General features: G+C 40.2%; 1 protein-coding gene across 1 annotated transcript in view; it reads right to left on the bottom strand.

Annotated features, from left to right (window-relative positions):
• Nucleotides 1-22,413, bottom strand: part of USP24 (ubiquitin specific peptidase 24) — a 137,026-nt gene that overhangs the window by 33,150 nt on the left and 81,463 nt on the right. The window contains exons 33-46 of the mRNA XM_038537424.1: nucleotides 20,021-20,116; nucleotides 19,683-19,911; nucleotides 18,821-18,980; nucleotides 17,805-17,960; nucleotides 15,490-15,560; nucleotides 14,626-14,786; nucleotides 11,707-11,768; nucleotides 9,181-9,372; nucleotides 8,060-8,177; nucleotides 5,720-5,864; nucleotides 3,382-3,501; nucleotides 2,350-2,475; nucleotides 1,640-1,738; nucleotides 699-781 (exon numbers count right to left, since the gene is read on the bottom strand). Coding sequence (XP_038393352.1) covers nucleotides 699-781; nucleotides 1,640-1,738; nucleotides 2,350-2,475; nucleotides 3,382-3,501; nucleotides 5,720-5,864; nucleotides 8,060-8,177; nucleotides 9,181-9,372; nucleotides 11,707-11,768; nucleotides 14,626-14,786; nucleotides 15,490-15,560; nucleotides 17,805-17,960; nucleotides 18,821-18,980; nucleotides 19,683-19,911; nucleotides 20,021-20,116 — 1,818 coding nt within the window. The remainder of the gene's footprint in view (nucleotides 1-698; nucleotides 782-1,639; nucleotides 1,739-2,349; nucleotides 2,476-3,381; nucleotides 3,502-5,719; nucleotides 5,865-8,059; nucleotides 8,178-9,180; nucleotides 9,373-11,706; nucleotides 11,769-14,625; nucleotides 14,787-15,489; nucleotides 15,561-17,804; nucleotides 17,961-18,820; nucleotides 18,981-19,682; nucleotides 19,912-20,020; nucleotides 20,117-22,413) is intronic.

The following is a 22,413-nucleotide window of genomic DNA, read 5'->3' as shown; positions in this document are numbered from 1 at the left end:
TGAATTTCAGCAAAGAAATTTTAGATATAGAAACCAGAGAAACTTAATTCAATAAACATTTATAGGTCCACTGAAGAGAGAGATCTGCAAGTCTTACAACAATGCACGATTCATGACATGCTAGAAGTATTTAAAAAGGATGATCATGTACAGTCTACTGTAGCCAAATGGCAACTTCCATGTTTTCACCTTAGTACTGAATCCTTTTCCTACTGCAAAAATATTTCTTCCAAGTTTGATATCTGTATTAGGATAACTCTGAGAATACGTAATTTTGTTTGAAGATTTATGACTTCCAATGGAAATCCATGTGTTTACATATGAAACTTAAAGTACTCTTAAAGCTCTATAGGAAAGCTTCTTCTTCTTCTTTTTTTTTTTTTTTTATATAGGAAAGCTTCTGCTTGCATCATGATTTACATTATACTAAGTAGGGTAAAAAAAAATATTAAGCATGGTGATGCTCATGAATCTGAATATTCTAGAACTTGGCTGAAACCAAATATATCAATAAACTGTTATAGTAGCTTTTGGAATAAAAATACTATTAAAAAGATAATAGCTCAGATTTTTATCTACTGTCACTTTAGTCAAGTAAAATATGGATGAAAATTAATGAACAAAGTACTACCAATTAAGAGGAAAAAAAAAAAAAACTGAAGAGGGTCAGTTTTGATGTCAATGATATCTTCACTTACCTGTGAGGACAGTCTTTACAGATCTTCTGATCAGAATAGATGCCCTGGAAAGTATTCTTAAAAATTTGGTCTCTCCCCATTTTCTGTTGGAATAAAATGTTAGAATTTTAGTTGATGCCCTGAGAATTTGCAGGTCACTTATATAGAATTTTATTTAGACCTAAGCTAAAGTGCAAATTTGAACTTAACAGCTAAAATACACTGAGTCATGGTGATAGTTTAAGCTGGGATTGAATGGGAGGATTAGAACCCACTGGCTCCACTGGCAAAGGAAGAGGAGAAGAGGCCAATGGCAGCTGGTGACAAAAACAGCACTCAGTGATGATTCCGAATCCTTCTTCCCATGCGACAATGACCAGGTTAGAAGCAACTCTCCACAATCTTTTCTCCTTTCTTGTGGATAAAATGCTATGATCGTGAGTTTTCTGAACAAGGAAATAACTTGGCCTCCTAAGGAGAGGAGGGGCAGATAAGGATAGTGATGGGAGGTGCCCTGTAATTAGGAGGCAGCATCACTTAGGATCTGTCACATGTCATGCAAGGTAGGGGCAGGAAACTTTAGGTTGGTAAGCTAGCCTCTCTGGCAGTCAGACTGCCATGCACATGCACAGGCTGTCAGGTTCCCTGCCAGGGCAGCAGTCCTGAGGCCAGGCTACCTCAGTGCACCCACAATAAGAGCATGAGATGCAGATGGTGAGTATGAAGCACAGGTTAGGAACTACAGACTCCCATCAAATGTTGGGTGAATTAAGAAGTCCATAATTGTAGTGATCTGTGTCTGTTTTGATGTTCAAACCCCACCAGAAGAAATGAATTATGGCTGTGGTATTAAAGATGACCAGATTCTGATTTGTCGGTTTCACAGTAATCCCAAATCCTGCCACACTCCACTCGTATTACAGTTTGAGGGAGTCCAGAGAGAAAGTGACATTTTCTTCTACCTTGAGATATTCGTCCATCTGATCAATAAGACTAGTGAAGAATTCATATGCATCTTGCTGTTCTCGCACATAAAGCTCTTTGTTCCACATCTTGAAAATCTATGCAATAAGAAATATATTGTTAAATGAAAAGTAGCAATTTCTGAATATAGAAGAACACAAATGTGAAAGAGCACTTAAATGCTTCTAAAAACCAGGGTCATTATTAGGGCAGTAGACATTTTTATTGAAATGAGACAAGCTTGAGTTCAGCTACCTATGCTTGTCCCTGGCCCCTGTGTAACCATCACAAGTCTGGGAGACCATACCAGGTGGGATCTGAGGCCACAGAACATAGAGTTTCTGTCTTAGAACTATCCGAACTACGAGGGAAAATACAAGGTACTCCCGTGAAACAGAGTAATGTTCTTTATTTAGAGCATTAGTGAAATTGGAATACTTTGAATAAATATTCTGAAGAGCTAAAATGAGAATCATGAGAAGTACTCAAAATCGTTAAGATCAGCAAATCCCTAGAAATTATAAATGACTATTCTTAATATTGTAATCATTTGAAATTGAACATCAATCTTAAGAAGAATGGGGTAGAGTCCATTCTTCTGTAGGTTCCTGGAAATGGGATTAGTCTAGAGTTAATAAAGACAGAAACAATTACCACTAGATCCAAATATCTGACGTCTTGAAATCTAAAGAGATATTGGGTGAAATACCTTCCAGAAGTTCTCAGGTACATAATACTGCAGCTTGCTTTCCATCAGATGCCCAAAGAGCGACTGCACCTGGTAGAACACGCTATCGTCTGGATTGTCCGTGTCATCATCCACTGAAAGTAACGACTAAACAGAAACAAGGTGTATTAAGCTAGAAAGAGTTCACTGCTTCACAGGCGACGTGGACATACGTATGTGTACTGGCCACATTGCTTTTCTGATGCTGTATATGTTTGGATGTGGCTACACTCTGAGTATGTTTAGCTTCAGTATTTCCTTTTGGTGGACTCATGAAGTCATTTCTTTGAGCTTCTATTTGATTATGAAAAACTGGAACTAGTAATCTCTCTGAGAGACAAACATGGCATGATACATATAGAGTATTTTGAAAACTACTGACTGCAATATAATGAACTTGTAGTATATGCTCACCCTTAAACATGGGTTTGAACCATACAGGTCCATTTATCCATGGATTTTTTGGGGGGTACAGTACAGTACTATAAATGTATTTTCTCTTTTCTAGCTTACTTTATTGTAAGAATAGAGTACATCATACATATAACACATAAAATATGAGTTAACTCTGACTATCCAGTCAATAGTAGGCTATTAGTAGTTAAGTTTTAGGGCAGTCCAAAGTTACATGCCCATTTTTTACTGCACTGGGGGGTGAGCACTCCTAACTCCTGTGTTGTTCAAGAGTTAACTATTATAGAGCACTGATGACAGACCCTAAATTTTTCTAAAATACTAAAAACATTAGTAATTTTATGGAAATAGAATTTGAGAGTAAGTAACTTAGATCAAAAATCTCAACTGGTCAAGTCTATCTGTCAAATATTCTTTCAGCAGATTTATAAAAGCACGTGACCATGAACATGTTGTCTACTCCTATTTCAGAAGCTACTAAAGAATTCCTAGTTAGGTCTAGTTTTAGTAAATACCAAATGCAATATATGAATCTGGGACACTTTTCAGGCCATGTACACATTATCTCTCATACCAAACAGGAAGGAAGAAGAAAATCACCTCAGGGAGCCCAGGCTGCATATACAGCTGCTGGAAGACTGCATTCATGTAACACGTAGCACCGCCATTCCTCAGCCCCACAAACCCTGAACTGGACCTGCTATCCACAGGGGGAAGGTACTAGAAAAGAGAGGAGCAGAAACAGTAGAGAGTGAATTAGTGTATCTGCCACCAACAACCAACACATTTCCATCATGGCTCGCTGAGATGTCTGAGAGAGAAAAGAAATAAACTCACAGATTTATCCTTCTAGTAGGTTAGGAGTCATGCTAACAAAACCTACATTCTTATTAAAGTACCTCTGCAGATGCTAATACAAATAAAAAATATTACTATCTCAGTGTTCCTCTTCTATTCAAAGTACTTAATACATTGTGTTTTTATTTATTTATCCATTTAGTAGTCATGTATTCCGTCAACTGAATATCATTCAACAAATATTTTTTGTAATATTTTATTTATTTATTCATGACAGACCCAGAGAGAGAGAGAGAGAGAGAGAGAGAGAGAGAGAGAAGGGAGAGACAGAGACAGAGACACAGGCAGAGGGAGAAGCAGGCTCCATGCAGGGAGTCTGACGTGAGACTCGATCCTGGGTCTCCAGGATCACACCCCAGGCCAAGGTGGTGCTAAACCGCTGGGCCATGGGGGCTGCCCACATTCAACAAATATTTATTAAGAAGCTACAATGTGCTAAGCACTGAGCCAGGGATATAAGAGATACATGTGCTCTCTTATCTGAAGGAGCTCACAATCTAGTAGAGTACACAGACATCAATCAAGTAAATATATCTACTTACAAATTGAGGTAGTACCTGGCAAAAAAGAAATAGGGATCTATGAAGCGTTTACTATGAAGAATCCTGACCAGTCTGGAGGGTCAAGGAAGGCTTATATTCCTTCCCTTCCTTTTTAAGAAAGTAACATTCTTCCATTGAACAACTTTGAATAAGCATACAATGAAATTAATAGGTAATTACTCTTGCATTGTACTTAAAGATGTGTTGTACTAATGTAGATCCTATTACAATACTTCTCTGGTTAGAAATAATCTAGAAAAGACATCTTGGATGAAATTGAACACTTCACTTCTCCAAGTGGAAAAGTATACTGAAATGACACATTTTGAAGTGCTATTTCGGCAGAATCTTGGTTCTAATGCCATACTCAGAATCATCTTATCTGCCTATATCAAGGACCTGTGTCCATGTAACAACCAACCGTCTAAAACCTATAGGTCCTTTGGACCTTAAGGAATTGCTAAGTATGACATACTTTCCACTAACATTTGACATACACACAGAGCAGGGTGATTTCTAAGATCTAAACTGTAATTGATTTGTAGCCCAAAGCACAGATGTGCTTCTCTTGCAGATCCCTAAACTGTTGCATGGCTCCAGAGCCTTGTCCCATATCCTTCTCTGCTGGAAGGAAATCACCTTCCCACCTTGCCTCAGTTGGCTTGCGAGATGGTAGAGTTTTGCTTTGTTTTTTTTTTTTTTTTTTTTTTTTTTAAAGATTTATTTATTTACTTGGGCAGGGGAGCGTTTGCACACAAGTGGGGAGGTGGAGGAAAAGGCAAAGAAAAGCATCCTTCCCACTAATCGGGGAATCTGACTCAGGGCTCAATCTCACAACCCTGAGAGATCGTGACCTGAGCTAACATCAAGAGTCAGTGGCTTAACAAACTGAGCCACCTGGGTGCCCAAAGCTCTATTTTCAATTTCATCTTTTTTCTGACAGGCTTTCTGTCTTACCACCATCTGATGGTAAAGTGCCCTGTTGGTTGAGCATTCAGGACATGACCTGTATCTTGTAATTTATCACATTATGTTGAAATTATCTGCCTACGGGTCCATCTCTTCCATTATACACTGACTTTCTTGAGGGCTAGAATCCTATCTTCATTTTTGACCTCCAAAAGCCTAAGACATCTATTAGTGCCTGGTAAACTCAGTAAATCTTAGCTGGATTTAACTGAATGTAGACTGTGCTGTGACAGAGCCAACGTCTGAGTCTGTATTTCCAGTGCCCGGCACTGTGTCACCCAGTTACTCAAAAAACAGGCTAAAATGCTACTTCTTACTGAGAGTAATTATCAACTGACTTGAAAATGTCCCCTTTTTAATTAATAAAAAGGTTACCATTGAGGAATATAGTATTACTACAGTAATAAAGTAATTTAGTAGTTTATAGTTGATTAAAGTATATGAACACAATAAGCAAACAAATACTGACTTTCTTTGTGATTAGGATAATGCAATCATAGGCTTTAGAACTGTATGTTTAATTGATTATTCCAAAAAAATCTATGTGCACTGGGGTTTAGAAAACTTACATCAAACTCCTTGGTTAGAGCAGGGTCGGGTTGATGATGCATAGACAGCAGTTCTTTTGTGATAATTTGCAGATTTGAAGGTGAGCTATCAGCCAACATCACCAGGACTTCATAGGCTGCCAATCGGCTATTCACTGTACTACACCTAAAAAACAAAAGATGCAAGTCAATTCCAACAGTGAATAATCTACTTAAATTGTTCATTAAGCTAAATCAACATTTGAAATGAAAGCATTAGAGCTGCAATTCCTCAAACATGGTTAATCAGGTCTGAAGGCAGAGCTCTAGGAATCGAGGGCGGGGAGTGTTTACTTAAAGGAAGAGGCCAGGAATACAGGAGGGAGAGTTATGGTTGAGAGCTAAGTATCTTCTTGGCCTGGTAAAGGAGCAAAATCTCTCACTTAGGACTCCAGAGTATTTTTATCTAAGGGTTGGATCAGCAAAAAATGGATGGAGTCTGAAAATCAAAGTAGGTAAGCAAGAAAGATTTTTGTAAATATCACCCTGAAATTCAAGTATCTAAATGGCAGAAAATGCAAGCTATGCAAATCAGAATAAATGCCTATAAGCATTTTATATGTGCCTGGAGATAAAAAATTCTTCAAGGACCCAAATCAACTTCATTTTGCTGAGAAAATGGAGACAGAAAGATGTGGTTTGCCAAATTAATTTATTTAAAATGACAATAAAAGGTAACCAAGCATTCTTCAGGAAACCAAAGGCTTCTGATATTGCTCATCTTTAGTAGAAATCATTTTGGGGATGGACAGTAATTTCTGTCACCTATGCCAACCTTGCCATTACCGAGATCACAGGTTAGGAAGGATACACAGAAAAGAGGACATCCAACCCCTGAGAGAAACATGTATGGAGTGCAGTGTGGGAGATGTGTTCATGGGAAGGGTGGGGAGCGGGGGGCTGTGGGGCTAGCTCTTAGACCAGCATTGCAGCACACCCTGAGGACAATGGCCAGGACCTGGCATTGTCCTTTGCTTATATGGATTTCCGGGTTGCAAAGGACAGGTAAAGAACGAACAGAGGTACCATAGACACAGGCTCAACATTAAGAAGTTCTTTTGTTAGTGTTAATAAGAATAAACATTATTTGTGAAAATACTTCTGTGTATCGTGAATCTCTGTCTGGCTTTAGGGTTTAGGTGGGAAAGGGCTGGGAGTTATTGTGATAAAATGAACATCACTCAGTACGTAGGGGAGGGATGAAACAAAATGCCGCCTTTTCTTATTAGGGCACTGTGTATGATTTAAAAAAAATTCCTCTACTTCTAAAACTAATAATTAACTGAATTTAAATTAAAAAATTAATGAAAAAAAAGCAAAGAAAGAAAGAAAGAAACAAAAAACTACTGAAGATTTCTCTGTTCACTGAAAACTGAAATACTCCTGTATTTCTATTACTGCTTTAATAGAAGATTCCCATGGAGCTAGCACCAGATCTTCCAGAACAAGACTGGGGCAGGAGGAGGATGGGAGTCACAGCCTGAGACACACTGCAAGAGTTCTAATGAAAGTTTATTACCTGAAAACAGATTTTGCTAATAAGAAATATCTATACGGAGAAATAGTCATACATGATAAGATATAGCTTAAGGGTCCATGAAATATTGCTTGTTAAGCCTTGCCCATTCTTATAACCACTGAAATTATATGGGAATTTTTTTCACTGGTTAAATACCAAATCCCAAATTCCTTCAGGATTATTCAATAAATTCTGGTTTTCCTAAGAACAAAGTAAGTTGGATTCAGAGCAGGCAAGGATGGCAGCATGAAGTGGCCTCCTCCTATTTCCAGAAGCACCCAAGTAGGGTCATCATTACAAAAAGATCTTTCAAATGTCTACCCATAAAAACGAATACAATATTTGATTCTAAAATTACCACTATAGTAAATCACTAGTAGTTTTAATTATCAGGACACAGGTGATACGCAGCAAATCACAAAGTTCATGCACTAAAGCACCTATACGTCCCTTCTAGAAGAAACTCTCAAGATTCTGAGCCTATTTACTTTCACTTTGGATGGAATTCTTACAATCTCAGTTTCTCCTGGAATTTGTTACCAGCCAAGTTAACCACATAATGTGTTACTTATCCTTCCAATCTCATAAGAATGGTACCAGCATACTGGCTCAGCACTTACTATGTGCCAGGCAGGCTTTATCCTCAGCCCCTTTACATGCATTTATTTATATAGTGGATAATACCTTATAACTACACACACTCACAAGATGGACGACAAACTCCAAGTTAAGAAAATCTTTTTGGACTAAAGTTTCAAATTAGAATTTTTACCAAAACTGAACACAACGTGCATTTTCCATACTTTGGATGAAAGTCCTGTTGACTGATGGCGGCACTGCCAGCTGGAGAATGACTATTTAAAATAATTCTAGAAGCTCGGAAAAGGAAGTCATCTAACAATGGTTTAATGAGTGATGAACCTGGAATAGAGCATAATATTCATGTTGAGGATGAATACATTTTCATTCAAAGATCCTGTTTTTGTACTTTTATATCAGAGCAGCAAAGGCACCCAAGGCCACCCAATGGCAGGGCATTCAATTTAATGGTTATTTTTTGAGCACTTAGTATGTGGCAAAGCTCTGTGGGGCAAAGGGGTGTGGATGGGAGGGAGAGTCAGGGAACAGGGAATAAAGATGTACAAGTGAGGGCACCTTCCTTTATGAGCAGAAAGTGGAGTGAAAGAACCCATGCTTTCACTTAGGAAACACAAATGTCAAGACCACCACAAGGCAGAACGGTTTGAGTGAACAATTAATTCTTACTCTGGGCATTTGGGGGGTGGGGGGTGGGCACAGAGGGTTTCTCAAACTTTTTAAAATCTTGCCTTCTTTGGGTAAAATGATGTGCCCTTCTCACCCTGGTTTAGAATCACTCTTTTCTATGTATCCCCAGTAGCCAAGAAGATTTTTATAGAGCTTAGTTTGTGTGATAAAAGTGATAATTAATGTTTTGACTTGTTTTCTGAATATAGCTTATAATACTGAATATGCCCTTCCAAGTTATATGTGTACCCCAGGACACTCATGTACCCCACTATGCAGGGGGTGGTGGGTGGGGGCTACCTCCAAGATGAGAATTACCCTTAAAAGAAGTAAAACATACAATAAATAATATTTTATAAAATACAAAATAGCAAAAAAGAAAAAACCCTACTTTGAATTAATTTTTACTTGATATTAAGAAGTTATGTGATCCAACTGCTTTTAATATTATAAAGTTCCTTCATGATTTAATAACACAGGTAAAATACACCACAAGTTTGTTAGCCACTAAAATTCCAGACTATTTCCTATTACCTGAAGTGTCAATTTTCTATGGAACATGGAGCACCTATCCTATTTTCCTAATTACATACAATACTATGGCAATAGTTAAGATCTTGAGATATTCTATCACATGGTAAGATGAAGCAATAATTACCAAGCATTTCCTTTTCTGCCCCACAGAGTGAAAGGAGAGTCTTAATGAGCCGTAAGTGTCCTGCCAATAAGATGTTGTCTGCTTCACTGGTCTCACATTCAGCAGTGCGATTAGGTTCAAAGTTATCCAGCCAGGTAATCTCATCCTCAAGCATAGTAGCTGGGCTGATTCTTAACTGCTCCATTTCTGAAGCTAAGAAGGAAAAAACAATCCATTTCAAAGAAAGAAGGATTTTCTTTCATGGATTCCAAATCCTGAATTAGAGCAGGCAAAGTCATATCCCAACCCTCCATTTTGTAGATCTGAGAAAGTTGTCATTAACAATTGGGGTGAAGCTGCTGCGCCAAGGACTACGACAGTGCATGGGTACTCACTCCTTCCTCACTGTCTTAGTCCTAAATGAAGTATATTGTGAGGGCCCTTCTGTGCAGGTCATGAAGGGGAAGCTCCTGGTCTCAGGGTGAGAGTGGGAGGTGGGGGGAAAGTGTCAGCAGGCTATCTCCTGGGAGCACATCCTTCTAGAGAAGGGAAGGATGGAGGGTACGAGGAGAGCCAAGGCTCTAGTGGTATCAGCTAGGCCAAAGAAGTCCTGCAAAGGAGGAGGAGGTCCATAGCACAGCAGCAGAGCACAGTGTTTCCAGACAGTGCACCAAACCCCAGAGAACCACTCTGCTCTGTTTTAATGAGTTCTCTTACTTTCCCCTCTTAACAAGGAGTAAAGCAAGATTCCATCTTGGAAGATGGGGAGAAGAGGAAGTATGGCACTATAGTCATAAGTGGTAAAGTCCCACAGCATGAGGCGAAAAGGGCTACGTCATGGTAAGAATGGGACTGGCGCTGGACATGAACCCATTTACTCACTGAGGGTCATTGTTTTCTTATTTATAAAACGAGGCTGACACCTACACTGCAGGGTGCTGGGTATGAAGTGCATAGGCACTGGCATATACCAAATAAATACCTGCCAAATGGTAAATACTGCTTGTTTCCAGACATATTCCCACACTACCCTCAACATCCCAATAAAGGATCCTGGATCACTCATTTATCAGTGACACAGGAAGGCCTATATGAATAACTTGTTCATGACTTCTTAAGTTCTATGTGTGGAGCCAACTCATGGTTCCAGGCCTTGAGAAGCAGAACAGAGCAACCTCTCCAATTTCAAGCCAGAGAGTATACCTTCCTGGCTGGCTGCTTGCCCAGCTTTCACCAGAAGCTTGGCTGAACAACGTGGTACTCGGCTAGACTATTAGATGGCCATGTCATCCATCCATCTGGTCTAGATGACAAACGTGCACTCTAACTACATCATCTCAGGCTCCACAGCCACTGTTTCACTGCACTGCTCAGAGCACTGTGTCTCCCACCTTCAAAAAACACTTGGGACACGGAGGAAGGCATCTGCCTTAGAGACCTCTGCTGAGGTTTACTAGTCATTACGTCCTCCCATTTCCATGACACAAAAACCTCTGCACGAGGTTTTTCCCGATTTACCTGGCAGCAAAAAAATCTGTTTCTTTTGCAAAACCATTCAGTTTTCTTCTAGGGTACTGAAAACCACTAATATATAGTTTCTTGTTTACCTCTGTTTCCAGCAACCTCACAACAAAATTCTGATTGTGTGGAGCTTTAAAGCCCACATACATGCAAGAATTTCTTTCTAACCTCTGGGTATTGACATTCTTTTCCAATTAGTATTTCCATGAATACTTTTGTCCATCCTGATTTTTATGGATTTTCTATAAGCTGAAGCATATCTTTTATGTAGAGAGTGGGCAATAAATAAACTCTTGATGTGAACACCTAAAATTTACACAGAGCATCCCAACATACATATGCATTATATGAGAGTAAATGCAGATAATAAAAATCTGAATGCTCTAACACCAAAATTTCTAACAATATTTCAATCATTTAACACTAAATAACTTACTTCTTTTATTTTTATTTTTTTAAGATTTTTAAATTTATTCATGAGAGACACAGAGCAAGAGAGAGAGAGAGGCAGAGACACAGGCAGAGGGAGAAGCAGGCCCCATGCAGAGAGCCCGATGTGGGACTCGATCCCGGGTCTCCAGGATCACACCCTGGGCTGTAGGCGGCACTAAACTGCTGCGCCACCAGGGCTGCCCAACTTACTTCTTTTATTATAACATACCTCAACAGTGATTGACTTTTTCCTTCAATATAGACCTTTAAAATGGTCAGAATTCACTATACTAGACAGAAATTTTCTTCCCAGTAGTTCTGTATCAGTGTAATTAAAACATAGGTCCTTTGGCAATTTTTAAGATCAACAAATCTTCTCAACACATTAATGGTTGGGTATATGCCAGAAGAGAGAACTGGTATATGAGTTTACCTGCTGTTTTCAAGAAAATAAAATTCAACTTCAAACAGTAATTATAATCTCATTTATATTGAAGACATATTAAGTCAGATTTAGAAATGTCCATTTAGCTTTCTTTTCTACTCTTTTCTCTCCCCTCCCCCTACACAAACCAAACTTAGACATTTACTTACTTGTCAGATCATCTAATAATTGGCACCTTAGATCAAAATACTCCATACACTGAGATAATAGTCTAAAAAACAGATAACATTTCAAGTTATTAAAAAAGGTCAATTCTATTTATTTATTTATTTATTTGTTTATTTAAAGATTTTATTTATTCACAACAGAGAGAGAGAGAAAGAGAGAGAGTGAGAGACACACACACACGCAGAGACACAGGCAGAGGGAGAAGCAGGCTCCATGCAGGGAGCCTGATGTGGGACTCCACCCCGGGTCTCCAGGATTAGGCCCTGGGCCGAAGGAGGCACTAAACCGTTGAGCCACTGGGGCTGCCCAATAAAGGTCAATTTTAAAAGAAAAAGCATTTTCCTTGTGAGAACAGGCTCAGAAAATAGTTGAATTTTCCTAAGCATAAAAAAATCTTTTACATTAATTCAACTTCAGTATCTTAGCAAAAAGCACACTAATGAATTTGCTAATACAGATATACTACAGAAATAATAGTGCAGAGAGGAAACTTAATAAATCTCCCATTTGTAATGATGTACGGACTGACTGCACACATCATGCACTGACTATACTCATTCATTCAAATACCAACTGATATTTATGAAGCACCTACTGACTGCACACATCATGCACTGACTATACTCATTCATTCAAATACCAACTGATATTTATGAAGCACCTACTATATACCTGGAACTATTTTAGAGAACAGTTGACAAAGAACAAAAAAGGCAGACAACAAATTAAAAAAATACATGTTAACTGGTGATACTAAGAAAAATAAAGTGGAGTCAAAGAAGAAAGAGAAAGGTAAATTGTTTCATCCAAGATGACCAGAGAAACTTTTCTGCAATTACAGTAGTGAAGAACACAAGCTTTAAAGTCAAGGGACCTTGGTTTTAATCCTGGCTCCACTACTTACAGTTGGATGTCTAGGGCCAATTTCTTTGGTTTTTAATTTCTAAAATGTTTGTTAGAGTGTTAGAAATAAACACACATGTGCATCCATAGAAGGCTCAAGAATAACACAATGAGAAGAATGGATAATGAACCAAGAATTATGACTGTTAAGGAGATAATAAAACTGTCAAACTCATTTGTCCTTTGTGAGGATTGAATGATAAATATATGCAATGAATTTAGCATGCTGTATGGCACCAAGTTGTCAAAACCATTCAGTGGGAGAAAAAGATGCTGGGACAACTGGATTACCCACATGGAAAAGAATGAGGCTGGACCCTTACTTTCTGCCATATATAAAACTTAACTTGGATGGATTAAACACATAAATGTAAGAGTGAAAACTATAAAAACTTTAAAAGAAAACATAAGGAAAACTTCATGAGACTGCATTTGGTGATGATTTCTTAGATATGATGCCAAAAACACAGGCAACAGAAGAAAGAACAGATAAAGGAAATATTTTTCAGTATTAATTACAAATGAAACCCTGATATATGCAACGACATGGATGAACCTGGAAAGAGCAGAACAAAGGGAGGGGGAATAAAGGAGTTACTGTTTAGTGGGTAAAGGGTTTCCGTTTGAGATGAAAAAGAAATGGGTAGTGGGGACTGTTGTCCAACAATATGTATTGTGTATGTGTACTTAATGGCATTGGTCTATAGACTTAAAATTGAGTAAAATGATTAATTTTATTTATATTTTGTTGCAGTAAAAAAAATTCTAGCAAATCTAAAAATAAAAAAAAACAAAAACAAAAACAAAAAACCTTACATCTGTTCTTGAACTATCTCTTCATGTCCTTTGCCCATTTTTCAATTTGGTTGTTGGGTCATTTGTTTAGTGATTTCTAATAGCTTCTTATATATATTATCAAAATGAGTTTCTTGTCTGTCACATGTTACAAATCTATTCAGCAGTTTGTGAACTGACTTTTGACTTTATGGTATTTTTTTCCACCTAGAATATTTTAATTTTTATGGAGTCGAATATATCAGTCTTTCATTTCATGACTTAATGGGTACAGAGTTTCAGTTTAGGATGATGAGAAAGCTCAAGAGGTGGATGGTGACCACAGTTGCACGATAATGAGAATATACTTAATGCCTTTGAACTTACGCTTAAACAGACCAAGCCTGGATACAAACTTGGGGGTCAGGATACTTATCCAAACTTAGGGGGGATTGGAGTAGCTCTAGTATTTCTTCCCTTCCAGAGCTCTAATTTGTAAAGCGTGTACACAAGGAAAGTAGATACTGATTTCATCTCAGTGGTACCTTATAAGCACTATGATAAGGGTTCTCTGGTAAAGCTAAGCTGAAGACAGTGGAGGTTGCTGTGGGATCTCCGGCCCTCCATCCTGGGCCTAGACCAAAGCAGCCTTGCCCGCAGGCTAGCCCACAGATGTACAGCACAGTGGGCAGAATGGACTCACCCAAGCCATTCTATCAGCCTGGACCACAGATTCCCTCCATGCCCAGGCGCGTGTAAAACCAAGGGAGAAAGCTAGACGGACACCCAAGCTACATCTAGATATGGAGTCAGGAGGTATGCCGACTCTAAGAGCATACCTGCTCTCATTGAATCACTCTGAGAGTGATATACGTAAGAACCTGACCGGCATGATCTTCATAAAGTGATAGGGCTCCAATAGTTTCAGCCTCTCACCAAGCAGGTGAGCCCCTCTTTCCCTTGGGGGTGGTGGACCAGGTCCGGCAGAGGTGGGAGATGGAAGTGATTCAAGGGGAAGGAAGCCTGGTATTGTCTCCTCTAACTCCCCTGTCCTGAAAGGGGATAGTAAAAATTGCAATGCCTTCTTTCAGGATACAAATATTCTAAGAGGAAAGGAGAAATTCTTCTGTCATCTCAATAATGAACATGGGTTTCAGGGTAACAACAGGCAAAGCATCATTCTCTTTTTGTATAACGTGAGCTTTTTCATCTTGATTACGTACCTCTGATTGACTCCTCTCATAATACTAGTTGGGGACCAGAGAGGTAGCTGAGCTGTGAGGATCACCCCGAGGAGAAACTGGTTTGGCTTCTGTACGTCTGGGTGAGCTGAAGTATCTGTCTGACTCAGAGTATACAGCTGGTCACAGGCAGCACGGCGAATCTGAAATTACATCATCAGTGGCCAACAACACAGGTCAACTGACACTTAGAGACTGCTTGAAAAGTGATCTTCCTCCCAAGTCCATACTCTGAGGGATATTCTAAGGTTGTGAACATCTTAATCACTGATAGTAACGTTTACACTGAACAGATTGGGGCTGATTAAAAACAAACATGGTCTGAGCACTGATTTCCCAAATTATTCTCTTCTCTTACTCAACAGTTTTATAATTTACTATACATGAATATAAGAAAAAACTCTCCAAGTATTTGAGAGTTAATTTTCAAGGTCATAGAAGAAAATGAGAATTATAAAATCTAGTGGGTAATTTGTGGCTTCGTTGGTCTTCCCTGATTTTGACCAGCATGTTGACACTGAAAGCCAGCTGTGGATGCTCAACATTGGCTGTAACATTTTATTTGTTATAAACAAATACAAATTAATCTTAGCACTAATCTCTGAACTTCCAGTGGAATATGGAATAGAAGGGAGGGCAGAGCGTCTGAATGGTCACCTTGCTTCCAGAGTGGTCTACGCCCCCTTTGTAGGACTTCCTGAGAGGACCAGGTGCCAGGCCTTCCGGCCTACACATGCAGTGTCACAGGTATGCAGAGGGCCCCGGACAGAAGAGGACCGGGGGCGGTGTGTGCGTGTGTGTGTGTGTGCGTGTGTGTGTGTCTTATGTAACGTAAACAATTCTTACCTCAGCACTTGGTGATCCGAGCAGAATATCAATAATAAAATCAGCAACACAGGGCAAGTTATAGAAAGATGCTGATGATAAGAATAGGGAGAATTAGGGGGAGGAGGAGGGAACTAAGTTAGGAAATGCATTTTCAAAATTTCAAAAATTCTGAATACTTTTTTAACCTTAGCTACAGCAGAATTTCATCTCTTCTTCTACCTGGACTTCATCTCTTCTTCTACCTGGACTTCATCTCTTCTTCTACCTGGACTTGAATTCAGTACTTTCTACAACTGCCTCCACATCTCTGAATTTCCCCCACAAGAGCCAAAGATGCCTGAGAGCGAGGCCATGGCTTGGCCATTTCTGTGTCTCCACATTTCAGCCTCATGCATACCAGTTACAGGGCAAGTATGTCCTGACTTGATAAACTATCAATACTCTACAATGAAATTACAAATGATAAAAAAAGCTTGAAACAAAACTGTCTTTTTTTTCATCCTGACTTGAAAATACCTCTAAAACTAAACAATTACAGGAAAATTGAACTATGAGTATGGCATTTGTTCAAAAGCATTTCATAATGACTTGTACTTCTTATATGTCTTCAAAAGCACTCTTGCTCAAAGTAAACACTTTTGACTACAACATTACTATTCTACAAACGTCTAACTTTTTCTAGATTTACCTTGATTATAAGTACGAATGTTATACTAAACACGTAATAGTCATTAATTCTACATAACAAGTGGTCTGAATCAGTAATAACAAGGAAGAGCAGGGCTTCTGTGTGTTGGAACAACTTTTAAGAGTGGAAATGTTAAGACTGTATTCCTAAATATTTATCGAGGGCTTACTACACACTGGGCTGTGTTTGAACGTGAGAGATTCAGTAGGGAACTAAATGGACAAAAGTCTGTCTTTATGGAGCTTACAATCTAGATGGGGAGGGATGATGACAACAAGATAAGTAAATAAATTATATGCTATGCTATACAATGATAAGTGATAGAGAAGAAACAAGGGAATTGTGTCGTGCTGGGATGACAGGAGGGCTGTGGTCGAAAAATGTCTCACTAAGAGGGTGAGATTAAGCACACTGTAGGAAATGAAGCAGAGTGCCATGTGTGAAAGATGGGGTAAGAACATACCAGGAAGAGGGAACAGCCAGTGCCAAAGGCCCTGAGGCAGGAATATGCCTGGAGCCTTGGGAACCAGCCAGGGAGCCAGAGAGGCCAAAGCACAGTGAGTGAGGGGGGAGCACAGTAGAAGGTGAAGGTACAGAGGTGCTAAAGGGGTAGACTCTGTCTGGCCTTAGTTAAGATTTGGCTTTTACTCAGTGTGAACTGAGAAACTGCTGCTGGGTTTTAAACAGGAGTGATATAATCTGACTTACATTTTAGGAGGTCCTCTCTGGTTACTGTGTGGAGAATAAACTGCAAGGGTAGAAGCAGGGAGATCAGCTAGGGGGCTACTGCTATGATTTGAACTAAGGGTGATGCTAGAGCAGATGTGAGTAACAGTGGCGGTAACAGAGGGTGGAATCTGACATAGTTGAAAGAAGAATGAGCTGACAGAAGCCGGTGTGTGAGAGGAATCAAGGAGAACTCTAAGGTTTTTGGACAGAGCAACGAAAAGAATGACTTGAGCTGGGAAAACTCCTGCATGATACGGGCCAGCTAAGTGGTTCAGCTATAGACATGTCAAGCCTGAGGAGTCTACCTGAGAACCAAGTGGAGGTGTCAGGGCTGTGGTCCAGGCTGTGGTTCCACATTCAGACAATGTGTGCATTCTGACACCAGAGGATATTTTGGGCTGTGATGGTGGATGAGATCACGGGGAGAAGGGGCATACACAGAGAAAAGACAGTGATGAGGGGCCAGGCCCTGGGGTGTTTTAGTATTAAAGTGTATTAATAACAGCCCCAGTTTGCCAAAGCCCACAAATGAAGATACAAGGGCAGGTCTGAAGTTTTTTAACTTTGAATGCTAAAGTCATCATCAGTTTAGGGACTGATACATAATTCTAATTCTATAGTTTATGACCTATAAATCTGGGCTGTCTTAATTCCCCAACTAGACAGTAAGCTCCTGGAGGGCAGATGTACTGCCCATTTAACACCTACTGTGGAGCCCTCTATACAGAAGGTGCTCAATAAATACTTGTTCAGAATTTAACCACTCTATTCTTACCTATTCCACCTGCCAGCTTTCCCCCCCTTTTCATTTCATTTCTGTCAGCATGACCTTCTCTACGAAGGAATGTACATAGTTCCCAACAGAAACCTGGCTTTTCCCTAAAAGAGATGAATGGCAAACAAACCTCCTGCATACCTAGTTGCTGGCTCCGTAGCTGCAGGCATGTAACAAGAAGAGACAGAGCTTCCCCGGCAATCAGCGAGTCTTTGGTGGACACAGATTGTTGTCGCACACAGATGCCCGCGTGCAGGGCTGCTGGGTCCCCTTCACTCCCAGAGCTGCAATTGCTTCCTGGGAACAGGAAAGCAGATGGTTACTGTGGACCCCAAAGGACCCTCATGGTATTAGAACATCCTTTCAATGTGCTCCAGAAGCCTCAAGTGAAATTAAACTGTGCCAAAAGACATTCTGGTCTAAGAAATGAGAGATACTTAATTACTTTATTTGACCCCGACTGCTCTAAAAACAGTGTATTTGCAGGCACTCAACATGTGCTTTTGAGGCAAAGCTCAGTTGAAGTGACGGAAGTGAGAACAGTGCAGTCTGGGAGGCCTGAAAGAGTCTTCCCAAGATACTAGAAATGTTCCTCATCCTGATCTAGATGGGTCATCCATATGTAAAAAATCTTTAAAAGCCTGTACATTTAACATTTCTGCACTTCTCTGTATGAACGTCCTAAGATTTAAAACCTTTTTATACAGAGATATATATATATATACACACACACACATAAATTGAAGAGGGAAAACAAATGAAGCAGAGAAATGAAGCTATTTATAAAAGCCTTATAGAAAGTAACTGGCCAAACAAAAAAAAAAATAACTTTTCCAGGTAGGAATTCTAGATGAATTTTTATAACAATCACAATTATCAATTGGTCACATGGCACTTTTACAACACTCGGTAAGCTAAAAACTCTGCTGATTTGGTTTCCCCACTTCCTCTGTGCTTATCAACACTTTTCAAAGTATTATATATGTACAATAACATTCACAAGTCTTAAGGGCACAGCTTGATGGGTTTCTACTCATGCTCAAAAGCAAGAGAAAAGCCTTTATCCTTTTTGTGACTCCAAACAGCCAAGCAGAGATAACTCTTACAACTTATTCCTTGCCCAGTGATTTAATTAGTTTATCCTTTTAAATCAGTACCTGAACTGCTGAGTCTGTTTCGAATTCCAGCAGGAAACAGAGAATTACTTTCTTTAATTGGTTGGCTACTCCCAACGAGGTCGAGCCGTCCTGCAGCTGCAGCCCAGGACAACCTCATGAAACAAGCCACAGTAGATGTGAAGTCACTTACTTCCATTGTCTAAACAAGTGTGGAAAGAATGTTATGAGACAAGGAAGCACAGGAACACATTCCCTCTACTGACTTCCATAACCTCCTTTACTGGTCTCAGTTTTGTGAGACTTTTTCTCCTCCTCGATTGTCGAGGACAGCCTTTTCTACTATGCTTCTATACGGTTCAGCAACTATGAGTAACTCTGCTAACCTGTAGCACAGAGACTGATCTCCATGCTCAGGCATTAGGATACCTGTCACTGGTCCAGTTTTTACCATTTCTCCTTTTCCACACACTCTACTCTGGGCTGCATGAATGACCCCCTGGCCTTCCCTATAGGCTCTGTTCTCTCTGGATTTGCTCATCTGTACTCTTGCTGGAATAACTCTCCATGCTTCTCTATCTGGAATCTGATCTACCTTTAAAGCCTAGCGCAAATGCTACCTCCTATGTAAAATCATCAATGACAGCCACAGGTGAAGGCAATTATTTTGCTTCCTCTGAAGGCTTATGAATGTTCTGCCCTTGTAGCTGTCCTATAACCCTTCATATTTCCCATCCTGAATTATAGTTATTTGTATACTGGTGGTCTCTTTCTTGCTCACTCACTGTAGATTCCTGGAAGGCTACATTCACATCAATAACTGTTAAGTCTGCACAGCCCCTCCCTGTACTGGTGTCTTCAAACAGGAGGGACTTCACATTTCCTGACTATACAAGTCACTTACTTGTATTGCAACACGTGCAGCAGGGATGATTTCCTCGACTCTAATAGAAGACCTGTCAGACACGGACAACTGTCGGTAGGATGACTTTTCTGGGGTACCACATAAGGACATCTGCCTGCTTGTTTGCCGGCTGACATTTCGGAATGGGCGAGAAGAAAGTGCTTCTATGCCATCTTTGGTGAGGTCTTCATCTAGTAATGTGGGCATTGTTTGCCCAACAAGTAAAAATCTTCAAAGAAAACAAAAAGCTAGACTTACCTGAGGTCGTATCATACTATTCAAAATGACAGGATTTGGGAAGAAAATGTACTGTCTGTGAGATTAATACATTTACATACCTTGCAAGTTGTAGACAGATAGAGTAAACTCCTTGCCTTGTCTCATAGTCTACTTCTGATGGGATGGAATCCCTCTGCATGACATTTACAACCAAACTTAAAAGAAAAGAAAAAGGCAGGATATTAAATAGAGACTTTTATTTCTTTCATAGAAAATTTTCTCTAAGTAATGTAATTGCTTATGTAAATGTTATCAATTACTTAACATTTCTACAAGAGCCTTACATACACATGAACCATACATATTTCTACCACAATTACTTCCTATGATTATCTGTAACTCCTAGTCCATTTAGAATTAGATTCCTTGCTTAGCCAAAAGGATAGAATGTTTGGATAGTCCTCCTCACTTAACTGGTGTGTGTTCACTGATTCACCAGTTTTATTACTAGAAGAACCATCGATTAAAAAACATATCTGGAATTGGTATATTCAGTAAAGCTTGTTTTCACATCCACTATAATCTCTCTCATTATGAAAGCTTCCTAAGTGTTCCTTTTCCCACTCCTGACTTTCCAAAAATCTATCCTTAAAAAAAGATTAATTGGAATGATCCTTTTAAAATATAAGTCAGATCATAGCACTCCTCATCTGTACAAAATCCTCCAATGGTTTCCTACTTCCTACAGAGAAAAAAAAGGCAAGACTCTCCACAGTAACCTGTGAACTATAAGACCCATAACCTGACATCTGGTATGTCTGTAACCTCATGTCACCCTACTCTGCCTCCTTCCTGCTACCCCAACCACATGGGCATGCTGGTCTCTGAAGGCACCAGTTCTGTCTCACATAAGGCACACACTGGCTGCTCCTCTGGATGGCTTTCCCCCAAGGACCCCAAGTCTCCCTTCCTCACCTCTTTCAGGTTTTTGTAAGATGTCACCCTATCAGTGAAACTTTTCCTGATCACCCTACTGAAAATCACAACCCTGTCCATCCCCTTTCCTGTCTTATTTTTCCCTACAGTTTTTTTTTTTTTTTTTTAATTTATGAGAGAGAGAGAGAGAGAGAGAGGTGGGGGGCAGAGGGAGAAGCAGGCTCCATGCAGGGAGCCTGACGTGGGACTCAATCCCAGGTCTCCAGGATCAGACCCTGGGCTGAAGGCGGCGATAAACTGCTGAGCCACCGAGGCTGCTGCCCCTTTTCTCTATAGTTCTCATCACCTCCTGACATACGCTTTTACCTTTACTTCTTTACTGCTTGTCTCCCCCTCTAGACAGTATGCTTCACAAGGATGTGGAGCTCTGTCGAATCTGTTCTCTGCTCTGTTCTCTGTGCTCAGAACAGTGCCTGGCATGCGGATTAACTGACTCATAAAACTAAGCTAGCAGTAGAATGCCTTTATTTCAGAGCTCTGTAACTGCAAGTCAATAATGGCCTTCACTGAGAACACCTCTGTGATGCTGAAAACGAAATCAAGCCCCATGCGGTAGGCCTTCCACATGCTTGGGGGCGGGGGGGGGGGGGGGGGGGGGAAGACGGGGAGGGTCTTTCAGCCCACTCTCTTTATCTCTTCAAGGTCTTGGGCGAGCCTCTTCCCCCTAAAGCCTCCCATAGGAATCCCTACAACTGCCCTCTAGTCCTCACTCTTTCCTTGCTCAAGGAAATGGGAGAGAAGGCCTGCTTCTTTCCAGGGCAGGAGAACACGGCCCCTCGGATTATCCCTTTTCCTTTGATCTTTCTTCTTTAGTCAGCCTGCAAAGACAACGTAGGCTTCCCTAAAGGTAAAAGCAAACAGAAAAAGCGATCTTTCCCCTCGGCTGTTATCCCCTGCCAGTCACTGTCACCCCTGCTCTGCTTCCGCCACATCTCTGATGCTGCTCGGTGCTCCCCTCCACAGCATCACGGCCAAACCATGCACTTCACGTGCCTCAACCACATTCATCTGTCTTGACATTACGTGTCTTCCGCCCCCTTCTATGCCTATTTCCCACACTGACTGAATGTTCACCATTCACTCCCTCTCTCAGGTTACGAAACACAAGGTCATTTATAAGTTTCTTTCCCTCCTTCCTTATTTCTAGTTATAAAGACTTGCCTATGTTACCTTATAAATATCGTTTACCACTGCCCGACATCTACAACCATCACTCTTCTCCCTGGGCCTCTGCATGGCTCTCCCTACCTCCTATCTCTCCCACTTCTATTTATTATCTCTACTGCAGCCACAGTAATTGTTTCAGGCAATTCCTGGCTTTGAAGCCTCCTGTTTTCCTATGGCGTAGAAGTTAATGTTGAAATTCCTCAAGGTGACCCTTTTGTACATAATTCTCCATCCTTTCCTCTAGCCTTCCCAGACAGGCCACACACAATGGTGCTTTTACCCATCCTACTGCCTCTGGCTTAGTGTGCCCTTTCCCCACAAGTCCTGTAGGGGATTACTGGTCTTTTCT

The sequence above is a fragment of the Canis lupus genome, chromosome 5 (assembly GCF_011100685.1).
Source record: "Canis lupus familiaris isolate Mischka breed German Shepherd chromosome 5, alternate assembly UU_Cfam_GSD_1.0, whole genome shotgun sequence".
NCBI lineage: Eukaryota > Metazoa > Chordata > Mammalia > Carnivora > Canidae > Canis > Canis lupus.
The sequence above is the reverse complement of the archived record's forward strand: the minus strand, read 5'-3'. Positions and strand labels throughout refer to the sequence as shown.